Source organism: Drosophila mojavensis, unplaced genomic scaffold, assembly GCF_018153725.1.
Source record: "Drosophila mojavensis isolate 15081-1352.22 unplaced genomic scaffold, ASM1815372v1 contig_16, whole genome shotgun sequence".
Classification (NCBI taxonomy): Eukaryota; Metazoa; Arthropoda; class Insecta; order Diptera; family Drosophilidae; genus Drosophila; species Drosophila mojavensis.
Window position 1 is genome coordinate 1,780,080 of NW_025318693.1, and position 18,232 is coordinate 1,798,311.

Sequence of the window (18,232 nt, forward strand, 5' to 3'; positions counted from 1 at the left end):
ATTTATTTAAATTAAGCTCTAATTGTGTTGCCTTTTATATTTCGTACAAAACTTAATTCGAATAAAATTGTATAATTTTAAACTGCATTCTGCTTCTAAGCTGCTTTCACACTCCATTGAGCCACTGGAAACTAATCCGGTAAAGGGTATCAGCGATTGCTCTATCAGGTGCAATTGAACCAGCTGCACAAATCCCTATTCGCAAGCATATGGTCTGCATCCTGTCAGCGCGCTGTAAACGATGCAATTAGTGGGATAGCCATTGAGAGGCACTTTGAATTAAAATTATCTTTTAATTGAGCTGCAATTCTAATTACATATTTATCTTAAGACTATATGGATTAAGTTAACGTATACATGTTCAATGACAACAATATCTGAGAAATAGGAAGGCGGGCGAAAGTTTTGCGCATCACATTTGGTATTCGAAAATGGGAAGCCGTTGGAACAGTTTTTTGTGGGCGTAAGCACATTGTCTAAGGCTTTACTGCCGTCTGCCAAAAAGATTGCTCCTTGCTAAAAATACAAACATATAGACACATTAGAAATTGTCTAGATTTTTTACGAATAAGCTGCAGCATTTACCATTCGATGTCGCCGGGGAGAGGACATGGCTGCTGGCGTGGCGCTTAATACGGGGTGTGTCGCTCGAGGATGTGGAGCACATTGTGTTTGTGGAAACCACATTATCGGCTGCCTTGCTGGGCATTGATTTATATCGCTGCAATGAAGTGCGCGGCTTCTTGGGCTGCGTTGCCTCCAGCATGGCCTCGTCGAGGGCGACAAACCAATCTTCAGTTTCGCTCTCATCCTCCAAGAACTTCATGTAGAAGGAACACTGTTTCTCATTCTTTTTCTTGGTGTGGCTGGTGGGCGTGGTCGCAGCAGGCGTTTGTTCTGCCTTCTGCACCTTTGACTCCAGTTGCTGTGAGGCCTCTAACAAAAAACAATCAGTGTCGGAGTCATTGAGGAAATCGGCCAATGCAGGATCCGCAACAGCTTCAATTGCAGCTGATTTTGTACTATTTGTTTCTGTTGCTTCTGGCGCCGCTATTTGTTGATCCAGCTGTCTGTGCAGTTTGTCGCAACGCTCCCTGAGCAGCTCGTGATCACGTATTTGCTGTGCCCGCCACTCTCGGTTGTCCAGCTGCTTGCGTCTGTGCTCATTGGCGGCATCTGCACGAACCTGTTTCCGCCTTTCCCTCCGCTTGTACGCATCTGCTCCAAACTCTTCCGAATCGAAGCCGCTGTCCGAAGTAGTGTTCGCTTTATCTCGACGCCCATTGTTATCGCACTGCCACCGCCAGCTGACTTCCGGACTGCCGGTGACCAGAGTCTGTGAGAACAAGCAGCTAGGCGATAGGCTGCTGTACTGCGAGAAGTCTAGACTGTCGTCTAGCATCTGCATTCTTTTGTGGGGCGGAGTGCTCTCCACATTTTCGGAAATGCTCACATTCGGTGAACAAGGAGAACCTCCATCATTTGCACCTTCCTGAGTTGCGCTGGCGCAAACGCGACTCTGTGGAGAAGCTGATAATGCGTTGTTGAGCGATTCACACAGTTTTTACACAAATAATTATTTTACACTTACCACTGTGTCGCTTTTGCAGTAATCTGCTGCTGAGCGTCAGGGAGCGCCTTTTATTTACAGTCGTTGCGTTATCCATTTTAATGTAATTAGTTCATTAATTTAAAACATCGGCTGACTGCATTAAAAAATGCGCTCCATTCAATGTTTAGTATTTTTTAGCGCTTAGCAGTAATGATATATCGATAGGCACGGTTGGTTTGAAATACTTATCGATATATAGCGGTTTTTAAAACTGAAAATACCATTTGCAGATATGTTACAAAATTCTAGACCAACTATCTATTCACATTTAATAAAATATACTAGCAAGAGGAAAGCCTACTCGTTTGCTTGTTTCACACTGCAGTGTAACCAAATCTATTTTAATGGTATTTGTAGTATTGCAATACCGCTTAGTATTTTTAAACCTAACGCTTATGAGCTGCCAGAAAGCTGATTGCTATATCACCACTACTACCGCCAAAAAATTTTTTAAATTGTTTTAAAAATATGAAGTCATAATAAAAATACCTTTCTTTTTATATTCACACATTTAATTAACAATATTTTATATGTGGTAAATCTGCGATTTATAATTATCGAGACACATTAATATTCGTAAAATTGATACAAATCAGTAGAATGTAACTTTGCATAAATTCGCACTCATTTATAAATTTCAAATAAACAACACAATTTTTGAGGTTCGCAACTTAATAATAATTGCCTTTAAAGACCTTAACAAAAATTTAAATGCAGTTGGAGTGGATAACTATTTTAAACTTACACATATTTATTGTCCAGAGATAACATTGCCTAAATATATCCAATATAAATGTTTGCTCAACTTTTACATTAATTTTCTCTTCTTCTTTGCCTTAATTTGTTCTGACTTACAAGCCCTTGTTATACCAAACCGTATCCAAGTCGGGACGCTCCTTCTTTAGATGATCGCGCACTTCTGGCTCCAGGTCGTTCACTTTGATAGCAGCACGCTGGCTGAAGAACGCGCAGCCCATGGGCGTGGAGAAGATCAGAATAAAGCCGCAGAAGAGCGTTTGAATGGGAGCATTGGATCTGGGGTATTTCTTCAGAAAGCCATTCTTCTCCAGTTTATTCATCAGCAGAGGAGTCAAAGCTAGCAAACAATTATTGATTAGACAGATATTTATATAAAACTTGGGCAAATCAGAAACTTACTCATTCCAGGAATAGCCATGGAGATTCGACTAATCACAACGGCTGAAATGCCCACAAAGGCGGCCTTCTTTGAAACACCCACCTCCTTATTCTTTGCATCCAAAAGTGCAACTCCATTGCGTAGCTCCCTGGGGAAAGTAAACGGTTTTTATGATGATATGCAAATGATATATCCATTATATTTCTATAGTTTACTTACTGCATGCGCATGCAAGGAATATTGATGCAATTAGCGGCTGCTACTGCCACGAGAGGCACCAATCGCCCAAAGATTGGACTCATGTTCTTTACGGCACGGTTGAGGGAGAGCGCTGTTGCTAGGGCGCCGCCCGTTGCCAGACAGTAGGAGGTAATCAGTTGTCTGTATGCATAACAATAATACAAATTGGGCACCGAAATAAATAAGCAATCTTCCCTAGAGAAACCTACGATTGACTAATTGGTGAGGTGCCTGAACGGTTTGTATAGTTGACAATGGCGTTGAACGTTTGATTGAACCACTGCCAGAAGACAACCGCCCGCGTGGTTTTGTAGAAGGTCATCATCCCTAAATGGAAGCAACAACAACATTAACAGTTATTTATTAATCAAAGCGCGGAAACGAATAGTTGAAGGTCTCAAACAAACGCGCAATATAGCCAATATGATTGACAGAGCGGGACGAGGGCCGTAGGCAGGGGGCAGGGGGCAGGGGGCAGTGGGCAGTGGGCCGAGAGTCAAGAGCTGAGAGGGTGGCGTTTACTTACCGGCAGTGATGAATGTGTTCATTGGCATCTGAGCGGACATTCGGCCTACGATTATCTGTTTCTCGCCGGTCTCCGGGTGGTGAGCCGAATCGTATAGATACTTCGCCCTCCACACCTCGTCGATAGACTTGACATCAGGCAATGGCTGATTGGCACGGTACTTGGTGACGATATCACGGGCCCTCTCCAGTTCCTCATTGGAGGCGAATAAGTTCAGAGGATTGGTGACCAAAAAGAAATGCTTGGCACGCCCGAAATAGGTGCTCTGATCGAATTTCGGCTGGTCAATGTCCACACGCGGTAAATTCGACATTGTGTTCGGCTAACTGGTACTGCCTTATGCTTATTGAATTGTTGTTAAGATATGTATGCACAATGCTGCGGAGATAGGCAATTGATATCCAAATCACATTAAATACACTCGCCACAATTGAAAAGAACTGATAACATAATTAATACACTTATCTCCATCCCCCAAGCACGCTAAGAAATTAAATAAACACAACGGCTATACGCTTATCAACAGTTCGGCTGACCCATTGCTAATCTCCCGCAAACAAGCGTCAACTTAATGTATGTATGTATATCAATATGTATGTAGGTATTTATATGTTGTATGCATATTATACTACTAGAATTACTCGTCAGCGATTATGCAGTAAATACAAATCAAAATATTAACTGCGTTACATAATTACTCTAGGCCATCATAAATAGGTGCAATATTGAAAAATCCATAAATTCTTATCGCTGTGTGTCGGGGACACAGCTGAGTTCAGTATTAACAAATTCTTTTCTCCACCCAACCAGCTGGAGAACAGGTTGCGACAGCAACACTTACACATACGCCGATTGAATGTTAACGAGGGAGAGAGAGTACGTGAGTGCTTGGAGATTGCGGTTCTTCAACTTTACACTCAAACGCCTACCACACACACACACACAGTCACACGTATCCAGAAAGGCCACTTCCTAGCACTTTGGCAGTGAACTTACGACTGAAACGCAGAGCGCAAACTTCAGCACCGTGGTGGCTGCCGCAGAAAGCTGCCTTCAATAAGCTGCAGCTCCAGAAAGCTTTCTATACCCTCCGGTTGAGCCTAATAGCTGTGCCAAGCTATTCGCCAAAGTACTGACCGACAATAAAATCAATAAATTTAATAACTGTAAAAAAAAAAAAAAAAAATGTAAGCCTACTTGATAGAGCGTAGGCATTATGGATGTGTATTTATATGATAATTCAATTATTTGTATTTTAGAACAATCTTATGCCAAATAATATAATATTCCTACATTTAATTAGGATACATTGGCGAGAAATTCAATGGGAAATTGAAATGCATATTGAATAATATAATTTTAGAGATATATTTATTACTCTAATCTATATGCCGATATTAAATCAAATTAATCTGAATCGTGCCCAATACATTCAAGCAATACACTATGTATATTAATGGAAATAAAATATAGCGTATTCAACAATCAGCATTGCTGGCATAACATTCTAGACATGAATTCTTTCTTCTGCTTTTTGTTTACCTTTCCATTGCGTGAACGACGCTGCCGTCAGAGTGAGAGCGAGAGAGAGCTTTCTTGGTCTGCGCAGCTTATTAACAGTTGGGCTTGTACGCTGCGAAAGCTTTTAATATAGCCTGTTGGGCCGTTACTGAAATGTTGAATGCAAGTTGACTTACACATCACCTTCATTAATATATGTATGTGGGAGTAGATATACAAATGTAACTTAATACAATATCTATTACTGACGGCACGTGTATCCTAACTTCTTTGCGACATATGTATACATATAGATGTGGCTATATAAATATTTATTGTTATATTTCAAATAAATCCGTATACTTTTTTACAAATTAAAACGAGTATATTGGGTTTTGTACTATAACACCGTTTCAATTTGAAATATATACTCGTATATAATACATAATTGTTTGATAAAAATCATTTATATTTTAAGGATATCTTAGGGGCATATCAAATCGTAAATAATTATATATAGTTTTTAATAAGAAAAACAAGTTTGAATCGTAAAAAATCGGAGAAAAATGTATCAACAGGTTTTTAAATCAGGTAAATTGATATCTGATGTACCACTTGGAAAATCGGAATTGATTTAGGAAATAATAAATATGAACAATTTGTTATATTTACATTTACCTTTTCTGTTAGTCGTATATTAATCCCTCGGCTCCACACGACCGTAACTTTTCTACTTGTTTATAATTAATTATTTTATTTATGGGTAATTTGATGATTATGACTTACTGACCTGACAATTCGAAACTCATTTATGCACTTGCGTGTGTATATTCATTTATTTTTGAAATCCATTAATAGACTAAACATAACATCAACAGTTGTGTATATTAGCAATAGTTATTATGTTACTTCTTTCACAAATAAATGTAATTATTTGTTTGTCATCATTAAATATTTGTCATATCAATAAATAAATATTTATGCATATGTTTGAAGAATCTCTTAAGTGTTTGCAAACAATTATAGTCATAGTTAACACAAATGATAGTTGTATATAATAGCATAGATGACATTTATTGTACATTATTGTAGGTATGTATATATATATATATATATATATATATATATATATATATATATATATATATATATATATATATATGTGTGTGTGTGTGTGTGTGTGTTTAAAGCGTGTGTGTGTTTGTGTATTTGTCTTTCATTTAAGTCCTTTAACTTTTCCACTTCAATATTATTTAGTTACATATATATAACTATTTATATGCATACATCATTCATATACAATATTTGCACAAAGTAACACGAAATATATAATTGATTTGATTTCATTTGATTTAGTTTGAAGACATTTAAAAGTAAAATTAATAAAATATTTCATATCTGGGTAAATACGTTTAATAACTATATTTCAACTGTATTTTTCCATTTCGATATTTTTTTGTTAAATTTAAATTGAGCTTCTAATTGAAATACTTAACGATCTTGTCAACAATTAAGGGTTAGTTCTTTGTATATGTTATGTTATTTTGATGTATGACATATTAGCTATGTATGCATAGGTTTTCTAGCATATCAATCAAATGTCGATTCGAAACTCGGATTGTTCTATTTACTGGTAACACATTAAACAATTAACAATTTTTTACGTTTGCCAATATGCGTTTAGTATATGTAGGTATAGTATAGGTATGTTTGCATGTATGCATGTCTTTATGTATGGTATACATATGTATATTTTTGTATCTGGCATAATTCATTGAGTGGGGAAGAACATTGTACTTGCGAAATGCCCATAGAAGCATTTTATATAACTATGTATATGTAGATTTATATGTATATTGTTTTTGGTTTAAATAGGAGAAGGTATGTATGTATGTATAACAGTTATGTATGCATATGTTTGTGGGAGTTTACAATGGGCGATTGTTCGTACATTTATTGTTGTTGTTAAAACTTTAGTTCGTTTTATCTTTGCAAATAGTTTCAAGGAAGTTATTTTCGTTTTAAATATTTGTTTTGAGGATTTTAGTTACTCGTATTTCATATCGGCGCCCTCAACAAATCTAGACAACTTAGCGCTCTCCGTGTCGTTAATGTTTGTATACATACATATGTATGTATATTAATTAGTACATATACTCTATGTAGTATATACTATATCCATATATGTATATACTGTTCGTCTCTTTATGTTTATGTAACTACATATATGTATGTATGTTTTGAGCGCGTCCATTTAATATACCAGTGCGTTGCTCACTATGTAAGTTCGTTTTGTATCTTAATGCTATATATATAAATATGTGAGTGTGTGTATATATGTATGTGTATTGTGTATGTTTTGCTTTGCTTGCAGCTAAATTATCATACTGATTCAGTGTCATATTATGTCTACCATTACCAGGGATTAATACGACTGCCACTGCTTACGTGTGCTAATAATTCTACCAAAGCATAAACCTAAATGTTTAACCAGCACCTAAACATGGTCTGGTAACTAGCAAATCGTTTTAAATAGTTTTTCATAAAATACTTTTCAAATGAAAACAATATTTTATAATCAAATATAAAAATATTTAACAATATTATTAATGTATTTCGTATATGGTTGAATACCATTAAATGCACCACCGCTAAACAGCGTTCAGGAGCGACATTTTTTGTAGAAATGTTAACAAAAATAAGCTTTTAAATTATGTTCGTTTTGATTTATTTCAGTAACTGAAAGAAAACAAGAAATAAAATTGTTTTATTGTGTATAAATATTTTTCATATTCTTTTACTTTAAAATAAAACTAAAGTAAAGTTTACTAATATATAAATAAACATAAGAAATTCTAATCCTTTAATATAAATAAATTCATTCAAGTCCTTAAAATCATATAAGAGATAGGAATACCGTTCTTTTGCTAACGCTTTTTTTTTTTTTTTTTTTTTGTCAAGCTTTTTCGCTGTTGAGCGGTGGTTTTTAGTTTTTAGTTTTAAATTATACATTTATATTCGAGCTGAGTACGAAATTTAACAATTTGTACACAGAAGGCTAAAATATATTATTATCTCTTTATTGAGTGCGTTGTTTGGTTAACTATTATACAATTTTTGATTTTTGTATATATTTTAGTTTTTGCTTGTTTATATGTAATTTATTTTATTATTCTCCTGCTGATATATTTTCATTAAATCAACAATTTAAAGTTACAAATAATAATAATACGAATGTTTCCTATATCGGTAAAAATCCCACAAATGTATATAAATATGCGCGTGTACGTAATTTGCACCAAAAATTGACTATAAATTTACATTATTAGAATTATAAATTTTGTATACATATAGAATTCATATATTTACAGTAAAAAATTGACGCCATTAATTGCTATGAAGTTGAATACTTTTGAAATGTCAAATACATATATTTGTTAATATTTTTATGTGTTTACTATTGGCATCATTTTTTATTTTTTTTTATTTTTAACATTGTGGTCGTATGTGTCGAAACTCAGGACGTTTATTCATCAATATTGTAAATTTACTCGTAAAAAATATGTTCTTATTTTCGTTTGCGTTAATGCTTTAAAAAAATATCTACATAAATACAAGATCGTCTTATTCATCTATCTTCATTTCAGATATATGCGTAAAAGTATAACAAACCGAGTAGAAACAGATAAAACATTGGCAAAAGCGCTGGTAGAGAATGCTCGACTAGGAAATGACCCATATAAAGTTAAAATGACGGAATATCATCAAGTAGTTTGTTAGACGTTTTTCTAAAGTGCAACGAGGATATAAAGACCCCTAAGTTGCCTCTACAACAAACCCATTAAAATTCGTTGACATTTTGTGGCTTACTATAACGTAGATTTAGGACTCGTTTTTTGAGCTAAGCAGCAGCAGCAGCCAAACAAATAGTTGAAAAAGCAATTCAAAAATTAACAAATTCTAAAAAACTTACGAACCAAACAACATTTTCATTTTGTAATAATAACTTAAGAATCGATGCCTAGTTCTTAAAATTTTTTTGTTTTTGTTTTTCTTCTAATCCTTGTTTGAGTGGCTATTCCATTTGAAATTTTGCGTTGTTCCTTTTCTATTACTTAGTTGTTGTTCCATTAAACCGTGGCAACAAATATCATTTGCTGTTTTTTGCATTTTACTTGTACTAAATATTATACAATTCTCCCTATCTACAGTGCTATATGCATATAATTGTTGTATATGGAGTTTTTTTTTTTCTTTTTCTTTTTTATCTTTTGCCTAAATAAATATGCATCTTTTTAATATATATCGTAGATACAATTATTATTATTATTATTATTTATTTTTTTTTTCATTTTGGTGCATGTAAAAATCCATGTAAAACGCACGTTTGAGTAATATTTACTTGAAATACATATGTATGTATAATTATATATATGTATTCATGTTCTTACTGGGACACCTTGCTGTTTATATATAGTTATGATTATTGGATTGATGGCTTTGTATATACTAATTGTATATATTTATATATAGGTATGTCTTTGTATATGGTACTCGTAATTGGTGCTGGTGATGCGAGTCTAAGTGCGTCTGCTATTTATGGTAATATGATCGAATGGCAATCAGTTATTTAGTACGTGCCTGCAAAGGGAGAGGAGTGTAAGCATTCAAATTAATCGTTTTATTCGATGTGAGACTTACTGGGACACTCTGGTGGGTTCATGTAACCAAAGACGTTCAGCTCATAGAGCGACGCCAGCGTTATGAAAAATAGATACCAGAGCATGAGTATTATGCCCAGACGCTTGTCCAACTTCCAGCCATTCAAATGCGTTGAGAGTATCAAGAAGACAACGGTGGAGAAGAGCGAGAGGGTGGAATAGGCCAGACCTAGAAGTAAGAGTTCTCAGTGCATTAACATCAATGAGCCACGCCATCTAACGTTGGCTACAACACAGCTAAAGACACATGCCAGGCATACCACAAAACACACGACGATTTCAAGCACTAACACAGAGAGAGAGAGAGTGGGAGAGAGAGGGAGAGAGAGAGAGGCGCTTACCCTTGGATATAACATTGACGTGCGAGCCGGGTTTGATAATGGCCGTTTGTATGAACCATGGAAGACCTAAGCACACTAGTATATCAAAGACATTTGAGCCAATCGCATTCGAAACGGCCATGTCGCCGTAGCCCTCTTTGATAACGGCTATTGAGCTTAGGGCATCAGGCACAGAAACGCCAGCAGCTACGAACGTCAGACCCATCACTGTGTCTGGTATGGCCAGCGTGGATCCAATCACTGTTATCATCCAGACCATAAAGTACGAGTAAAACGAGATCCAAATCATCGACAGCAGAAACGTGAACGGGTACCAGTTGCGATACTGCGGCTGTCGACAATCCGGCATGGTCTTCTTGCACAAATAATGTATGGGATAGACCACATACCAGGCAATCAGGGCAGGCTGGCCGCCCTCTGTGGGTCGCGCCAATGGATCGGGGCGTGGTTCGCGTTGCTTGTCTGTCGACTTGTAGTACTCAACTCCGGCCGGATTGGCCGCCACTTGAGGCTTGGCCGATATGGCTGCTGCCTCGCCTGTGACCACAGACTCCGGCTGATCGGCATTGTAGGCCATATTCTCTTGACCTTGGCCCTGCGTAAACTGACTCATGCCCCAATCGTCCACCGGCGGCTGACTTGGCTTAGCACTGATGGTCATGGCCTGCGGCTGACTCTGACTCTCGTCACCCCAAGCCGCATTCGGGTCCCAACTGGCATTGGGATCATTGTAGCTCTGATAGTCGCCCTGGGTCGATGGCTGCGGCTGCTGCTGAGCACTTGTCTCGGCCTCCTTTGGCTGGGTGCCCTGTGTATAGGAACTTTCCGGCACATTCTTATAAGTGACCAATGCCGATTGCTCCTCCTTGCTAGGCAGCTTAAAGGGCAGATTGAGGCCCAAGGCCCAGCGTTCCAGTTCCGTATTGAAATGCAAGGCAATGCAGTAGCCCACATAACACAGTAGCATAAAAATAGATTCAAACTGGAAAATAGCAAGATTTGAGCACACATATATAGATATGATAATTTATTATAATATTAATATGTAGTATATGATAATAAATAATATTTTATAATATTATATATATAATAATATTTTATATATATACTCAAATTATATATTTAAAATATTATATAATATTAAAATTTCATATATTAAGATAAATAATGCGTTCAATGTTTATCGCCTTGCCATGCCCAATGGGCAACCTATATATTTTGAAGATCTATCTGTGGCCTCATTACCCAAAATTTAAATTCTATTCTATTCTGATAAAATACCTTTAAAATAGAACATGTATTTGATTTAATTAATTAACTTAAATTAAAAGGAAGGTAAACTATACTATAATGCATATTTGTTTTTCTCCAGAATGACCTATTTATATAGGCAGACAGACGAATTTATATGTATTATATATAATCAGCATTTCATACTTTATGAACTGCTAGTATGCCCTTTTTCTTCATGCTTCACACTTTTATTACATTATATGTATACTTACGCAAGAGATGACATCATTAAAGATTATTATCAGCATGACCAATATGGACACGCAGTAGAAGAAGCAATCGCGGACGAGCGGCCACCAGTTCAGCTGGCAAACGGTGCCAGAGCAGAGGGCACATACCGAAATGACAAACATGATGTTGAACACCGCCGAGCCAATGACACCGCTGATGCCGATGTCGTCCTTGGCGAAGAACACGCCAATGACAACGGTGGCCAGCTCTGGAGCTGAGCTGCCGGCGGCCATAAATGTGGCGCCCGCCACATCCGGTGACAGCTTAAGCTCTGCAACGACTCAGACTGATGAAGGACTTAAAGCGATATTTGTGTAGAGCTCACCCTCGCACAGCCGGTCCAAACTGGCCACAAAGTACTCGTCGCACACAATGGCCAGGCCAAAGAAGGTATAGATGGCCACGATAATGTGTAGGATGAGTCCACCATGCTGGCGCGCCCATTTGTTCATCAGCGGTTGGGGAAACTGCTCAATAGCCGGCGGCGTGCAATTCTCCCGCTTTGCTCGCCAAGTGGGCACAGCGCTGTGTATGGGCGTGGCCATGGTTGTTCCCGGCAATGGAGCATTCGTCTGTTAGAAAGCAAAATGCGATTAAGTATTTCCACTTAATGGAATCATCCGCTTTGCTCACTTCGCTTGTCTGGAGAGGATTGGGCGAGGTAATCTCATTGTCAGTCTCAAAGTCAGCATCCGCCGCCTCGGGCAGGCTGCCCACGTCAAGTGGAATATCCGGAGTATCCTTGTCCTCGCCTTTCGCCGAGTAGACGCTCACGCAGTAGTAGATTAGGAATAATAATCCCATGTTCCACATGCGCGCGCGGCGGGAGCGATGACGTACGATCTGAATGGAAAGTGTTAAACAAATGCATTAGATGTACATTCAGTTGTCATCCAAATTGTTGTTGTTGTTGTTGTTGTTGTTATTATTGTTGCTTAGTACTGGAGGCAGCTCCTGGCGCCCCACTAAGCACACAAATCGTGACAAAGACAAAACTGCAGAGACAATGAAGCTTATGTGCTCCACATAGATGTCTCAACGCCTGCAGGTGTTCTCTGAAATGGTTTAACGTAGGCACACACACACACAGAGAGAGAAATGGGGAGCGAGAGAGAAAGAGAGAGGCATAATGCTGTAGGAAGACTAATGCATGTACTTAATGCTAGGTTAACAAGAAGTAAACACACTGCGCTGCCAACTGCTCAACTATAAAATACCTTATCCCTGGCATTGTCTTAATTAATAAATTAATTGAGTAGATAATAATTGATTATTAAGTATGAATTTGGATTTATATCAAATACATATATGTAAATATATGGATTAAGCTCACTGGAGCTTAAACCATCCGGTTAGTTAGTACAGTATTTTAAACAATTTGCTTATTGTTATAAAAACAGATTGCAAATAAAAAAAATAAAAAATTAAAAAAAACAAAAATATATATATATATATATATATATATATATATATATATATATATATATATATAAATAAAAAAACATTATTTGTATTTTTATATAAAAGTAATTATAACTAACTTAATATAAAAAGAAAAATATCAAAATACACAATTAATCAACTTCTGCCATTTAAAAAAAAAACAAAAACTCAACTGGCTAGAAAGAAATATATGTAGAAGTAAACAAGTTTCAGTCACTTAAAACTACTAAAACCTCATCTAGGCAACAAGAAGTATGTAAGTAAACGAATAATATTAGTGTTAATATATACTCAATAAAAGCATAATATTAGTGTTAATATATACTCAATAAAAGCTAACAAATGTTTATTTAAAACCTGAGATTCAGAAGCATTTGAAATATTAATATTTGTAAGATTTTTTCGACACAAAATAAAAAAATAAAAAAATTATTTGGGTATATTACAAAAGATTAAAAAAAAAATTATTTCACCACCTAGTTAAACTTAATTTAAAAGTGTTTATATTATCTTAAATACCTCCACACTCATAATATTCCTATTAATTTATATCTTACTATTGAAAAAGAAAAGGTTTAAAATTCAATTTATGGTTTTTGAATTTTTGAAATAATATAATATGATATAATTTTAAAATATTATAATAATAACACTATAATAATATATAATGTTAATAATAATTAAAATAATAATATATTACTAGAACTTGAAATGGGAATTACAATGCTTATCATAGCATTATGAGGAACACATGCTGAAAATTTAATAATTTTTTAATGATACCAACTGAACAGAGCTACCCAATCTTAAATCTTGTTAGGAAAGAACTTCCGTGCCTGAATACCTATATGTCTACATGTGTGTATGTCTGTATGTTTACCGTTGGTTTGCGCTCGTGGCCAGCTTATGAGGTTTATTGCCACAACGTCTGCCTCAAGATAGTTTTGTTAAGGGCGTCAACTAACTTGAAATTTAATACATACTACGCCAGAGCTAGAGCTGGGCCTGGGCCATGGTGGGGTAAAGGCGAATGGAAAACAATAATAATAAGTGCAACGACTGCAGCCGGCTTTTGTGGCTAACATATTGGCTAGTTCCGTTCGCTGTCACGGAGTCCAATACAATACAATGCGAGAGCTCATAGCCATGGCTTATATCGCAGCTAGTTTTTAACTGACATGAAATCTAATATCTAACCCCAGCAGCTGTTGCGTTTGCTAGCGAGCGCAACAGCAAGTTCTGAATAAGTTTCAGTAGTTAGGCATGTGAATAATGACGGCTGTCTGGCAAATACACAACTTATCGATCACAAAATGGAAAATGTTACAATAAATATAAATTTTAATTAAGGCAAAGACACAACTTCAGCTGTGCTAAGCTAGTATGCGGCCTGATTGTCACGCCAGCTACTTTAGACTTCGATTTGTTTACCAAGGCAATTAGGCGACCACATACACATACTATATGCACATAAATCTATATGTATTTCTATATATATATATATGTATGTGCGCACTTTCACAATCTGCGCGCCGATAAGCGTCGAGTAAACAAAGCCAAAAGCAGACGCTGCTTAGAAATGGAGCATGGAGCATGGGGAAGACACTTTGCACTGCCAACAAATGCTGCATACTTTCAAGACATCACTCAACACACACACACACACATACATATATATATATTATATATATAGCCATACTCGTATATATGACATCATGTGCTTTCCTTCAGACTCCCTTGACAAAATGCGCAAATCGTGACACAAACTACATAGAGACAACAACAATAAATGTCATTGAATAAATTTTTGTAGTATTACAGTCATTTGTTAGCTATTGACAACCGATGTTGTTGTTGTTGCTGCTGTTGTTATTGTTATTGTTGCTGCTGCTGCTGGCCTGATAACAGCGCAAATTTGACGCAAATGGCAAAGGCACGGCACAGAGTGCGAGAGAGCAAATGAAAGTTTTCACCACAAACGAAAAGACGAGCTCGAATTCAAGCGCCGGGGTGAGAGTAGCTAAAGGAACAGCGTAGCGTTGTTGGCGGCTCCGTCAGCTGCGGCGTCTGGCTGACTGCTGGCTTACAAAGCCACCACACTACGAGTTACGGTGGCTGGGCGGCCCAGCTCCACAGGCAAAACATACAGCGCCTTGTGGGCCACTCGGTCATGCCGCACAATATCGATTTGCTGGCCGACCCGCTGATGTCGCCGTCGCCCCTGCGGCCCCAACAAGCGTTAACTCATACGCGCCGTTGGCTAAGGTTGCAAATGCTGTCGGTGTGTGGGTGTGTGTGTGTGTGTGGGTATGCGAGCTTGTTAGTTACAGCTACAGTTACAGTTATAGCTGGCGTGGATGCTGCTGCAACATCTTATAAAAATAAATGACACTGCTAACTAAATACTTATGCAGATGTGGATGTGTGGGAATGTGTGTGTGTATGTGGATGTCTGTAGATGGTGGCAGGAATCCAGCATCCAGCGGCTGACTGGCATTGTGGTTGCCGTCGGGTGTTCGGGCTTACATCATATTTTTCTTAACGTCTCAAAACAATAGAGATGGCAGCCCACCCCGCCCAACCCGCCGCCACTCTGGCTCGAAAGCAAAAGTGATGAAGGCTACTGGCCTGCGGTTGAACCAGAAACGTGAAAAGCGACAAACAATTGAAAGATGTGGCAAAAATGCAATTGACTTGGACTTGATATTGTAAACAATTTACACAAGGCAGTTTGGCGTTTGCACACACACACACACTCAAATATCCATGGAAAAGCGCACACATACACATGCGTAACACAAATTTCATAATCACTTCAATTCAATTTGTAATTACCATTTTGAAAGTAGTTTTATCGCTCAGTGTAAAACGTTCAGCAGTAAGTTGAATATATAGTCAGATTATGTGGAAATTCACTCTTAGTTAGTTATTAATAGCTTGCAATGTGGGTGTTGCGGAAAACAGATACAGAAGAAAACCGTTGCATTGGAAAACATCCGACGATATTGGCAAAGACGACTTTTTGGCCCACACGCACTGCCAAACACCATCCAATCACATTAGTTATATTTCATTATTGGCTTGCTGGCATTTGGATTAACACGTTTATTTAAGAACCATTCACTCATATGAATTTATTTCGCTCGCGCACTACAGAAAACTTTGGCGTGCGTGTGTGTGTGTGGCTTGGATGTCACGGAGTGTACTGTGTGTGTATGTGTATGAGTGGGTGGTGTATGTGATTCGAAACGCGCACGAACAAGCAAAGCTTTGCTTTCGCCTGGCGAGACGGTTAAACGCAGACTAACGGCAGCAGCAACGTCGCAAAGTCTGCACCAAAGTTTGGTACATCAACTGCACTGTAAGAAACTAGTGCAACATTTGAAAAAATAACAAAAATTCTTACAATATCAAAGCGATAAATTATAATCAATTCTGCACGCTAAGTAAAACTAATTTCTCTACTTATTAAATAAATTATTATTATTGATAAAAAAATATCAAAATAGAAAATTTTAAATATATATTGGTATTTGTAAAAAATGATTAGAATAAAAAATAATAAAAATTAATTTTATTTAATTTATATTTTATTTAACAAATTAAAATAAACTAAAAACAACGCTATTTTCAACTCAACTTTTTTTCAGTGTAGGAAAAAGTGTCGGCGGAAAATTCACCACAGCCGAGCGTCCCACAAACACGACTCACGAGTGCCAGGAAATGTGAAAGTCTTGCGCTCAGGAAGCTGATGAGTGTGCGTGCGCGCTTCTGGCCGAGGCAGCGCCATCTATGGGCAGCTTATGAAGCCACACACGAAAGCTGATTGTAATTGATTTAACAGCATCGGCAGTGCTACATACGATTGTGATTCTGCTGCTTACTTGAAGCCCTGACTCTATAATTACATTGGGGACAATCAATGAGCCATGAGGCACATATAAATACATACATACATACATAGATAAATCTATTTGTTTGATTATTATTTATATGCGCCCTCCCCCGGTCGCAACGTCAAGTGTCGTCGCCTGTGTTGCCTGTGCAAACAACAAACAAACGTTTGCGTTCGATGTCTCAGTTGGCGGAGTCGCAGCATTTGAAGTGCCGGCAAAGGACATCAATTGTCAGGATTTTGCCACATTATCCTTTACATTGCGGCCGACCAAACGAGCCGGCACCTCTGAAGTGCAACGTGACATTGCTACATGTATCCGTGTCAGATCTTGCCGCCTCGAGGCCATGCAAAAACAATGCAGGACACTTGGCGAGTATAAAAAATTGCTCACACAATGACGAATTTACCTGTTGACACCTTCCCAAATAGACAATTCGGCTAATTAATAATGGGAGCCGTGGTCCTCAACGCACTCACAGATCTGACGCTGGCCTGCCATTCAATTGTAACAGGTTACAGTGTTATATGGCTCAATTACACAAAAAACAAAACAAAACTGGTAGCTGGAAGAGTGGAAGGTGCAAAATTTGAAGAAAATTCCAAGGAATTGCAGCGGCTGCATTGCTTTGAATTGACAGTCCAGTAAAGTGGAATTATGACTTTGATTCACCAATCAGCAAAGTAAATGAGCGGCTTAGCCGTCTATTGTGAATTCCATATAGTGGGCCATGGGAAAAGTTGATTGGTTTTATATATGGGTCCTAAATCAAAGCTGATTATCCTGTGAGAGTATCCGATGTGTAAATCAGATTATATTATCCTATAAATTTCTTCTCTTATTTTTTAAAGAAATTCTAATGTTATTGACGCTTAAAAGCTAATCCGCAAATTTAACTAACTAATTTAGATACTGATCAATATATATGAGAAGATTTTATTTGAATATAAGTCTAATGGACTGAAACTTCCGATAAAAATCTTTCTAAAATTTACATATTTTTTCACTCCATAATTTATAAATTAAAATGTATAAAAGTTTCTCTTAGCATAACTGTATAGGCTCCTATCCTAACACATGATCAGGCAGCATGTCTAAATTATGGGTACACCCCTGCCGAATGGTATTTCTCAATGAATCCTTGGGCTCTGTTGGTGGCATCGCACATGCTTCACGCACGCCACTTTGTTAATGAGCAACTGAATTTCAAATTAGTTTATAAACTAAATACAAATATTGTAACTAAAATGCGTTAGCTAATCAATTTCATACGCTCAATTTAAGCGGCGAC

General features: G+C 37.2%; 3 protein-coding genes across 4 annotated transcripts; all 3 read right to left on the bottom strand.

Annotated features, from left to right (window-relative positions):
• Positions 1–273: 273 nt before the first annotated feature.
• On the bottom strand, positions 274–1,760 carry LOC6573736. Its single transcript, XM_001999759.4, has 3 exons — positions 1,592–1,760; positions 586–1,530; positions 274–516 (listed from the first exon to the last, which is right to left on the bottom strand). Exons 1-3 carry the CDS (start codon positions 1,665–1,667, stop codon positions 485–487), a joined length of 1,053 nt encoding a protein of 350 aa, XP_001999795.1. The 5' UTR covers positions 1,668–1,760; the 3' UTR covers positions 274–484.
• A 579-nt stretch (positions 1,761–2,339) lies between these two features.
• Positions 2,340–4,667, bottom strand: LOC6573735 (sideroflexin-1-3). 2 transcript variants are annotated; one of them, XM_015167083.3, is made up of 6 exons: positions 4,513–4,667; positions 3,517–3,894; positions 3,200–3,317; positions 2,970–3,131; positions 2,771–2,898; positions 2,340–2,708 (listed from the first exon to the last, which is right to left on the bottom strand). In XM_015167083.3, exons 2-6 carry the CDS (start codon positions 3,827–3,829, stop codon positions 2,464–2,466), a joined length of 966 nt encoding a protein of 321 aa, XP_015022569.1. In that variant the 5' UTR covers positions 3,830–3,894; positions 4,513–4,667; the 3' UTR covers positions 2,340–2,463. The 2 variants fall into 2 exon arrangements, with proteins under 2 accessions (XP_015022569.1, XP_001999794.1); XM_001999758.4 differs by lacking the exon at positions 4,513–4,667 and adding an exon at positions 4,358–4,506.
• Positions 4,668–9,336: 4,669 nt separating this feature from the next.
• LOC6573734 (probable sodium/potassium/calcium exchanger CG1090) lies at positions 9,337–16,355 on the bottom strand. Its single transcript, XM_001999757.4, has 7 exons — positions 15,881–16,355; positions 12,236–12,445; positions 11,928–12,174; positions 11,584–11,873; positions 10,079–11,060; positions 9,718–9,906; positions 9,337–9,657 (listed from the first exon to the last, which is right to left on the bottom strand). The coding sequence occupies exons 1-7, from the start codon at positions 15,881–15,883 to the stop codon at positions 9,647–9,649; spliced, it is 1,932 nt and encodes a 643-aa protein (XP_001999793.3). The 5' UTR covers positions 15,884–16,355; the 3' UTR covers positions 9,337–9,646.
• Positions 16,356–18,232: the final 1,877 nt, after the last annotated feature.

Coding starts and splice junctions, on each gene's coding strand:
- LOC6573736 (XM_001999759.4), bottom strand. CDS start 1,667: ATGGATAACGCAACGACTGTAAATAAAAGGCGCTCCCTGACGCTCAGC. Junction 1,531..1,591: donor ACTGCAAAAGCGACACAGTG/GTAAGTGTAAAA, acceptor ACGCATTATCAG/CTTCTCCACAGAGTCGCGTT. Junction 517..585: donor CTCCCCGGCGACATCGAATG/GTAAATGCTGCA, acceptor TTGTATTTTTAG/CAAGGAGCAATCTTTTTGGC.
- LOC6573735 (XM_015167083.3), bottom strand. CDS start 3,829: ATGTCGAATTTACCGCGTGTGGACATTGACCAGCCGAAATTCGATCAG. Junction 3,318..3,516: donor GAACACATTCATCACTGCCG/GTAAGTAAACGC, acceptor GCTTCCATTTAG/GGATGATGACCTTCTACAAA. Junction 2,899..2,969: donor ATTCCTTGCATGCGCATGCA/GTAAGTAAACTA, acceptor TACTTTCCCCAG/GGAGCTACGCAATGGAGTTG.
- LOC6573734 (XM_001999757.4), bottom strand. Junction 11,874..11,927: donor TTTGGACCGGCTGTGCGAGG/GTGAGCTCTACA, acceptor GAGTCGTTGCAG/AGCTTAAGCTGTCACCGGAT. Junction 9,907..10,078: donor CGTCAATGTTATATCCAAGG/GTAAGCGCCTCT, acceptor TCTTACTTCTAG/GTCTGGCCTATTCCACCCTC.